The following is a 10,408-nucleotide window of genomic DNA, read 5'->3' on the forward strand; positions in this document are numbered from 1 at the left end:
GCCACCCGAAAATATGACTTGAAAAGTCACTATTATAGCCAACCGAAAATATGACTTGAAAAGTCACTCTTATAGCCAACCGAAAATATGACTTAAAAAGTCAGTATCATAGTCAATCGAAATTTTAGAGCGATAGAAAGAAAGAGGGAGAAGTTTGCCGGAAATGCATCGGCTGAAATATGGGAGGGAGAAAGAAAAGTTGAGGAAATGCTCCTCAACTGGGACAAAGAAAAAAGAAGAAATGGGCTCTTTATATATAAGGAGTGAAACACTATTCAAGTGTTTATCTTGAGCGATGTGGGACTTGAAGCCTTTTTTTTTTCTTTTTTTCTTTTTCAAACATTCATCCACATTCTCCTTTGTTCTAACAATCCCTCACTTGAAATTTGAAAAGAAGATTTTCGAGGATTTCATAAAATTGTGCATAAACAAAGGTGTCATACAACTTGAACCTTTGCATAGTGAGTAAGATTCAAATTTTACTAGAGTGACTCGAAGTCTTGAACTCTATCTCCGACATCAAACCACACACAACATTTTCATAGGTGTATTCTATAAAGCCTGTGCGTTAAAGGCCATGCACGTCTATCCCGGTATAGTGAATGCTCTAGAAATTTTTGCCCAAAATTTCATATGAAGCGGCCCCCACTTCAACATTCACATAGGTGAGTCTATCAAAAGTACTCCTATAGCCTAGGTACTCCACTCAACATAGAGTATAGATCTCATTAAGCATTACGATTTTTTTCCATAACTCATCCTCTTGTTACTTCAGGAATCATGCTGCTTTCACTTATAACAGCATGTTCATCTCATATCACTTCATAACTTGTTATTACCCATTGAACCTAGTTCTTGGGATCTCCAGTCATTTAGGTCAGGTTACCATCATGAATTATCATCGCAGTAAGGGCAATAGTCCCATTCTTTTAGAAGTGTTATGGACTTTCTCTCTAGCTAATCCTTTCGTCAAAGGATCTACTAAATTATCATCAGTGTGTACGTGATCCACTCTAACAGCTCCTGTTGAGAGTAATTCTCTAACAGTGTTGTGCTTACGACGTATCTGTCGTTTCTTACCATTGTAATAACAGTTCTCAATTTTTGCAATAGCTGCGGTACTATCGCAATGGATCAACGCAGCTGGTATCGGTCTTTCCCATAACGGAATCTCTGCAAGTAAGCTTTTCAGCCAACTTGCTTCCTCACTAGCAGTTGCTAGTGCTATCATCTCAGATTCCACAGTGGACTGAGCTAAGATAGTATGTTTCTTTGACTTCCAAGAAATAGCCCCACCAGCTATGCTAAATATATAGCCGTTGGTTGCTTTGGAATCATTTGAAAGAGTGTTCCAATCTGCATCGCTGTATCCTTCAAGTACAGCGGGAAACCTTTTATAATGTAATCCAAGGTTTATGGTTCTTTTAAGGTACCTCATTACCCTTTCAATAGCGTGCCAGTGCTCCATACTAGGTCTACTGGTAAACCTGCATGATAATCCCACAGCATAGGCTATGTCGGGTCTAGTACAATCAGTGGCATACCTAAGGCTGCCAATGATACTTGCGTACTCAGTTTGTCGTATACCTTCACCAGTGTTCTTAAATAGTTTTACACTTGGATCATATGGTGTACTAGCAGGTTTACAGTCAAAGTAATCATATTTCTTTAAGATCTTCTCAATGTAGTGAGATTGATCCAGAGAAATTCCCTCTTTTGACCTAGTAATCTTAATACCAAGGATTACACTTGCTTCTCCGAGGTCTTTCATATCAAAGTTGTTACACAACAATGATTTCACATTGTTCACTACATGAATATTTGAACCAAATATGAGAAGGTCATCGACATATACTCATATTATAGTGCAAATATTATTTACAAATTTGTAGTAAATGCATTTGTCACTTTCATTCACCTTAAACCCTTTCGAGACTATTAAGTTATCAAACTTTTCATGCCACTGCTTAGGTGCTTGTTTTAGACCATAAAAAGATTTATCTAACTTGCAAACTTTATCTTCTTGTCCATGAATCACAAACCCTTCAGGTTGCTCCATATAGATTTCCTCTTCCAATTCACCATTTAAAAAAGCAGTTTTAACATCCATTTGGTGTACCACTAGACTGTGAATAGCAACAAGAGATATTAGCACCCGAATAGATGTTATTCTAGTAATTGGTGAAAAGGTGTCGAAGAAATCCACATTCTCTCTTTGCCTAAAACCCTTGGCTACAAGGCAAGCCTTGTATTTATCCACAGTACCATTAGGTTTTAGTTTCTTTTTCAAGATCCATTTACAACCAATTGGTTTGCAACCAGGAGGCAAGTATACTAAATGCCAGGTCTTGTTAGATTCTAAAGAATCCATCTCATCATTAATGGCTTCTTGCCACAAGTCAACATCCAAAGAAGACAAAGCTTCTTGTAGGTTTGATGGATCCTCCTCTAATGTATACGTCATATAATTGGGCCCATAATCTTTAGCAATTCTTGCTCTCTTACCTCTTCGAGGCTCTATATTTGGTTCTGCTTGTGCAAGATTTTCACTACTAATAGCAGGAAGATAACTGGATGAAGTACCCCCAATATTCCTTAATTTAAAAGGAAATTTATTTTCATAAAAATTAGCATCATTTGACTCTATGATCACTTTTGCGCTTAGGTCATAAAACTTATACGCTTTGCTATTAATAGCATAACCAATGAACACACATTCATAGGCTCTACTTACTAGTTTAACCATCTTGGGGTTTGGGATCCTTACATAGGCCAGACATCCCCAAGTTCTCAAATAAGACAAATTTGGTTGTCTTCTCTTTAATATCTCATAGGGAGATGTCTTGCTTTTTGATTTGGGGATTCTATTTAGCACATAACAAACAATTAATAAAATTTCGCCCCACCAAAAAGATGTTACACTAGAACTCAACATAGTAGCTACAACTAATTCTGTAAAAGTTTTGTTCTTTCTTTCAACTTTACCGTTCATTTCAGGTGAATATGGAGCATTCGTCTCATGTATGATTCCATGCAAATTATAAAACTCATTAAACAAACTGGAATCATACTCTGTGCCTCTATCACTTCGAAGTTTCTTAATTTTCTTATTGAATTGATTTTCAATTTCTGTTACAAATAACTTAAACATGTCAAACGCTTCACTTTTATTTTTCATAAGATATACATATGTATAGTCAGAGCAATCATCAATAAAAGTGATAAAATATCGTTTTCCATTTCTGGTCAACGTTCCATCAAATTCACATATATCAGAATGTATTAAATCCAATGGCTCAGATTCTTTAACTACTGATTTATGTGATTTCTTAGTTATTTTAGATTGACTGCAAAAAACACATTTTCCAAAGTGATTTGAAGATAACTTTGGAATAAAACCTAAGTTACTCATGTTAGATATGCAACGATTATTTATATGACAAAGTCTAGAATGTCAGATATTAAAATCACACAGCATGTAAGCAGAAGGAGAAACTTTATTAATATCAAGATTTAATTTGAACATGCCATCAATGGCGTACCCTTTCCCTACAAATACCTCATTCTTGGTCAAATTAAATAAATTTGCACCTAAGGTCTGAGTAAACCCAGCCTTGTTTAAAAGAAAACCAGAAACCATATTCTTTCTCATCTCTGGAGTATGTATCACATCTTTGAGGATCAAAGTCTTTCCAGAGGTAAACTTCAGTTCAACATCTCCAGTTCCAGCAACAGTAGTGGTGTGGGAATCACCCAGCAGTACTTTCTTATTTTCAACATTCATGTATGTTTTAAACATAGCACGATCATAGCAGACATGGCAGGAGGCGCCAGTGTCTACCCACCATCCATCTGATCCTCCAATCATATTGATCTTAGTTATCACAACTATGTATGACTCTTGAGCAATTTTCTGTATCTCATGGGATTGAGACTCTATTGATTTATCATTAGTCATTTGATACTTGAGGTAGCGGCTAACAACATACTTTTTAGTCCCAGCTTCCTCAGTATCATACTTCTCTTCCAGAGCCAGCCAAACTAATTTGGCAGACTTATATGGGCTATAATAATCATAGAGATCATCAGCTAACCCATTCAGAATGAAAATCTTGCATAGGTAATCATTTTCATTCCAGAGAGCTAATTCCATAGTCATTATATCCTTCACTTCCTTCTCAACATCTTCAGGTATCACTGGAATATCAGTGTTCAAAACATAGGCAACTTTTCTCATAAAAAACATCATCTTTTGTTGCCAACGTTTGAAATGATACCCTTCAAACCTAAAAAGTTTGTTGAGGTCATTGTTGTTCGATCTAGTAATATCTACGGTAGCCATAGCAGAACCGAATACGTCTTAAAATTGTTGTAACAATAGTTTATGGCAAACCGAGAAAATTACTAGCTGAGTCGCGGACAAAGTCGCTTTCTTTAAGACGTTTCGTGGCACTGTCAAAAATTGTGCAAGCAGACTATCAACCATGAACTCCCCAGGATAAAACAGCCCAGATCACTGTATAAGATTCCCATTGCACTGAGGAAATCTTTCTAGAATTACACCCTCTTGTATGACTTGAAAAGTCACTCTAAAGCCACCTGAAAATATGACTTGAAAAGTCACTCTAACAGTCAACCGAAAATATGACTTGAAAAGTCACTATTATAGCCAACCGAAAATATGACTTGAAAAGTCACTCTTATAGTCAACCGAAAATATGACTTAAAAAGTCAGTATCATAGCCAACCAAAATTTTAGAGCGACAGAAAGAAAGAGGGAGAAGTTTACCGAAAATGCATCGGCTGAAATATGGGAGGGAGAAAGAAGAGTTGAGGAAATGCTTCTCAACTGGGATAAGGAAAAAAGAAGAAAAGAGCTCTCTATATATAGGGAGTGAAACACTATTCAAGTGTTTATCCTGAGCGATGTGGGACTTGAAGCCTTTTTTTTTCTTTCAAACTAGCATCCACATTCTCCTTTGTTCTAACAGATTACATTAGAAGTTTTGTGTGATTGGTGGAGTATTTATCAACATTCATTACAAGATCTAAAATTGCAAATTCAAGCATGATACTTTCGTCCTATGCCAACAACTAATTCTTGGATTGTCATTGGAACTCCACCTATTATCCACCACTTCCCTGCTCAATGCCTTTTGTTTTTTGACGTGTTTTGACGGTGTTCGCCAATCTGAATATGTAGTGTTCTTCATTTTTTGGGTTTTAGATTTTTGCATGGTTTGGTTGAGAAAGAGAATGAGGGTTGTTGGTTTCGACAGAAAAAGGTTACAGGATGAGGAAGAACATAATTTTTGGTTTTTAATAAATTTATAATTATCTTAAGACTAAATAGTCATTTTTGTCCCTTAATTCGATAACAAAGGTGTCCTTGAACGATGGAAATACAAAATTTAGAAGTGACAAATATGTCCTGAAATGATTGGCGAAGGAGATTACCAGCATAAGGGCATATTTGTCATAATATTTTTTTGACTTTTCGTCTTTTCACTTCGCTGACAAATGCGTTTCTGAAAGATGAAAATGTAAAATTTAGTCCATGAAAGTATAAAAATGGCGACGAATATACCGAACGTTAATAATAGATTGCGACTTATTATTATTATTATTATTATTATTATTATTATTATTATTATTATTATTATTATTATTATGTGTTTATAATTTATTGTTCTTATTCGTTTAGTATTTATGCAATATATTTTTTAAATTTTCTTTTAATATATATATTTTTATTATTTTGATTTCCTTGTCAAACCTTAATCTTTGTTGTTAAAAAAAATTTATCTTATATCTTATAATTTTATCAAATTTCTCACTTTTAATTTTTAAAATTATTGCATATCACAATTCCAATTTAAGTGCCCTCATATTTAGATTAAAAATAATATGTCGAGAGTTTTGAGTAGAAAAAACACAACCGGCAGTGGGACCAAATTTATTTATTTATTTATTTATTTTAAAAAAATTTAATCAACTATTTTTTTTAAAAAAAATCTCACAAAATTTAAACTAGATAAAGCTAAAGTGGAATTATAAGTCTTTTTCCTTAATCAATAAAATATATATATACCTCAAATATGAAAAAATCCCTTAGACAAACCTTATGTGCCTACAACACTTATTATACATAATATGAATGAAATGAAAATAGTTACTAACAAATAAAGAATCCAAATAAATTTAAATAAAAAAAATACAATAATGCTAAAACTAATACAGAGGTTAACTTTAAAATAAAACAAAAAAAAAACTAATAGTCTTTGTCTTTGGGACGTAGAGTTGTATCTCTCGTTGATTTAGAGACTGCGGCGACCTTGCATTCCATTTGACATACTGTGACATAGTACGTAATAAAGATTAATAATTAATCCAAGAAACAAAAAATTTCAAGAAATAAAAGACTTTCATTTTTTCAAATGGTAACTCAATTTTTTTATATCATAAAACTAAAGAATTTTATTTTATTTTGGAAAATAAGTAGTTATATTGATTAATTAAAAAACTAATTAACAATTTGATAGATGGATAAATAGATAAATAATCAAAGTATAAGAGTTTAAATCTTAAGCTGTATTTACTGTTTTTTAATCCTTTTTTTCATAGCTTTTCTCCGATACAATTCATTATTAACATCCGGATATATTTGTCCCACTTCTCATACTTTCAGGGACTAAATTTCGCATTTTTATCTTTCAGAGAAATATTTGTCAGTGGAGTAGGAAGACGAAAAATCAAAAAAATATTATGACAAATATGTCATTATGCTAGCAATCCACATTGACAATCATTTTAGTGACGAATTTATCCCTCTGTGCCACGTAAGCTATTTTATTAACGATGACGAACAAAAGTTAACGATAAGATATATTTGTCTTACTTTTTACACTTTCAGAGACTAAATTTTGTATTTTCATCTTTCAAGGACGCATTTATCAGTGAATTACACATTGAGGGACAAAAATGACTATTTACCCTTATCTTAATAACTTCATTAATTATAGTTAATAGTTAATAAACAAAACTTAATGTGCCAACTCAACAATTAATTGGTCAACATTAAAACTTTAACGACGGATGCAATTTGGCATAGTAACCAAAATCACAATTTTTCAAAACTAAGTAGACCAAATGTCTCAATTAAATTTCAAGAAAACCAAATTCACTGATTTATAAAATCAGGGAACCAAAATTCCAATTAAGCCTATTAAAAATGTAAGAAGAAAAAAAGAGGCAATTTCCACTGAAAAGTTTCTGCACCATTTGTTTTAAAGCTCACAAGGGCAAAATACTCAGAAAATACCAAGATACGATGCATCTACTGCAGATTAGTTGGCAGTGGAGCTGGTAATGTCTGAAAAGTCTTAGCACAACAAAACTAAAGGCAGCTCTCAAATCGGACCTTACACAAAAAATCATAATCATATTCATCTCCCTAGCATAAACTGCTAGCTAATATACAGTAGTAGCATTCTACAAAACCGACATAGCAACATGCTTGATCTACAATAATAATAAAAAAAAACTAATTTTATTATTGATAGTCTTGAAATTACATTATGCGACTAATTATTCATTATTTGTGATTATTTTTATTTTATTATTAATAGTACTTGTAATAATAACTCAATTATACACTGTTACTATATTTTCATTAATAGTAATAAAAATGTATCAGAATAATTTATTATTAGTATAAAATATTTATGATAAATTCTATTTTATTTTTCTTATAAATAATCAATAGTGTAAAATAAAAGATAGAAAATTAATTATGATAAAAATTAACTTTGACACAGTTTGCATTAAATTCAAACTTATAAAAAAGATTTAAAATACATAACTTTGATTTCAATTAAAATTAATGTTAAATTAAGTAATAAATTTGATTTATTTTAGTTTCTTATTTGATTTTAAAAAAATCACTCTTCAAATTATGCATTGTAATTTATAAGAATAGATTAACCTACATTCGAATTTGGGAATTGTTTGAGGTACCCAGCATTTTTGCTAGGGCACCCAACAATTTTCTAAAATACCGAAAATATCCTTATGAAATTTTTGGTTATAAATAGCAGCAGGATTTTTTTATTTTTGCAGCATCATTTTTTTCGCAAAATTTCCATCACTTAGTGTAAGTTGCTTCCATTAAGGGCGGTTTGGAAGCGTATTTGGTCTTCGGTGGTGTACGTGTGTTTGTGAGGAGTATACGGTGAATTTTGGTCGATTTTCGTTGCCAGAGAAGAAGAGGTACGCAAAATACATACGGATTGCTGATCCGTATTAGTCATACGGAATTATTTTTTTTTGTATTTATTATATTATAATTGTTAATTTCATTATTAATAATTTTGTTAATTTTTTTACTAGTTTTAGTAATATTATGTTGCTTAAAAATTAATATACTAATGATTAATAATTAAACAAATTTATATGAAAATGATTATGTATTTACATGTTTAACTGAATTATGTATTTTATTGAAGGATGTATTTACTAGATTTATATGACATTTTAATGAAATAGTCCAGTAAAATATATTTTTTTTCTAAATGACTATAATTGTGTGAATAACAAATGAGGTGATTGTATAATTTGGTTATTGAATTGAATTTGTTAAATGTTTTATTAAGATGGATGAAGACCAATGGATGTATGATAGTATGATGTCTGAAGAAGTTGAAATGAATGTTGAAAATGAGGAAGATGTTGACGTTAAAGTTGATTGCTCTTATGTCTTTAATTCTTCTCAGGTATTTGTGTAATTTGTTGTTGTTGGTGCAATAATTATATTACATATATGTTTACTCATGTCAAACCTGATTTGAATTGTGTTCTAGTTGTTTGGTAGCCGTGATGAAGTTTTACAATGGGCTCGATCATTGGGCCATGACATTGGATTTGTTGCCATTATAATGAGGTCAGACACCAATATTGGTGTTCGAGGAAGAACCTCATTTCTGTTGATAGCTTGTGAAAGGAGTGGGGAGTATATGCCTAAGAAACATAATTTGGTAAGAACATGCACTCGCAGTAGAAAATGTTCGTTTAAGTTGCGTGCGAAGCCAGTTTCGAGAGGAGACAGATGGATGGTGAAGTTAATTTTTGGGGTTCACAATCACGAAATGGCAAAGTCATTCGTTGGGCATCCATATACGGGTCGACTGACAAAGGATGAGAAGATTGTTGTTGCTGATATGACGAAGTCTATGGTGAAGCCAAGAAATATTTTGTTGACATTTAAGGAGCACAATGACAACAGTTATACAACAATCAAACAAATTTACAATGCGAGACATGCTTACCATTCTTCCATAAGAAGGAGTAACACTGAAATGCAACAACTGATGATGTTGCTTGATCGAGATCAATATATTCAGTGGCATAGGCTGAAGGATGATAAAGTTGTACGTGACTTATTCTGGAGTCATCCTGATGCAGTAAAGTTAACCAATTATTGTAATTTAGTTTTTTGATCGACAATACCTACAAAACAAATAGGTAAAAACTGTCGTTGCGTGATATTGTTGGTGTTACACCAACAGGAATGACATTCTCCACCAATTTTGCTTACTTGGAAGGAAAACATCTTAATAATATTGTTTGGGCTCTAGAGCGATTTCAGGGTCTTTTCATGAGAGTTGATGCACTCCCCAGGGTTATTCTCACTGACAGGGATTTGTCTTTGATGAATGCATTGAAAACTGTATTCCCAGATGCTACGAACTTGCTGTGTCGGTTCCACATTGACAAGAATATGAAGACAAAGTGCAAAACCCTGATTGCTCAAAAGAATGCATGGGATTATGTGATGGAGGCTTGGGAGAGTTTGGTTGATTATCCCAATGAGAGTTCTTTTGATGAGTACCTTAAAAACTTTGAAATGGCTTGCTCTTCGCGGCCTATGTTTGTAGACTATGTGTGTCAAACATAGGTGATTTCACACAAAGAAAGATTTGTGAAAGCATGGACCAACAAAGTGATGCATCTAGGAAACACAACCACTAACAGGTATCAATATGGTTTTTTGTTTGTGTTCATTTGTTGAAGTGTTGACTTAAATGAAAATAATGTGATTGTTTACATGTTTTTGTATATTTCATCTGTAGGGTTGAGAGTGTTCATTGGTCACTAAAGAGACTTCTACAAAACTCTGTTGGTGACATATGCAGTGTTTGGGAAGCAATGAATAATATGATGACACTTCAACACACCCAGATTAAAGCATCTTTTGAGACAAGCACACACGTGGTTGGGCATGTGTTTAAAGTAACCTTGTACAAAAACCTACTTGGTATGGTATCAGGGTACGCTTTAAATGAAATTATTATTGAGTATGAGTGTGTACCTTATGCAGGCAAAAACCCTTCACGATGTGGATGTGTCATGA

General features: G+C 32.8%; 1 protein-coding gene across 1 annotated transcript; it reads left to right on the plus strand.

Annotated features, from left to right (window-relative positions):
- Window positions 1-8,684: 8,684 nt before the first annotated feature.
- On the plus strand, window positions 8,685-10,408 carry LOC114397023. The gene is made up of 5 exons (XM_028359160.1): window positions 8,685-8,771; window positions 8,859-9,458; window positions 9,644-9,924; window positions 10,128-10,287; window positions 10,376-10,408. Exons 1-5 carry the CDS (start codon window positions 8,685-8,687, stop codon window positions 10,406-10,408), a joined length of 1,161 nt encoding a protein of 386 aa, XP_028214961.1.

Source organism: Glycine soja, chromosome 18 (genome assembly GCF_004193775.1).
Source record: "Glycine soja cultivar W05 chromosome 18, ASM419377v2, whole genome shotgun sequence".
Lineage (NCBI taxonomy): Eukaryota > Viridiplantae > Streptophyta > Magnoliopsida > Fabales > Fabaceae > Glycine > Glycine soja.

Excerpts from the sequence above, each read along its gene's own strand:
- LOC114397023 (XM_028359160.1), top strand. The coding sequence starts at position 8,685 with ATGTCTGAAGAAGTTGAAATGAATGTTGAAAATGAGGAAGATGTTGAC. Across the intron at positions 8,772-8,858 it reads ATGTCTTTAATTCTTCTCAG|TTGTTTGGTAGCCGTGATGA; the intron begins GTATTTGTGTAA and ends ATTGTGTTCTAG. Across the intron at positions 9,459-9,643 it reads TCTGGAGTCATCCTGATGCA|GGTCTTTTCATGAGAGTTGA; the intron begins GTAAAGTTAACC and ends GAGCGATTTCAG.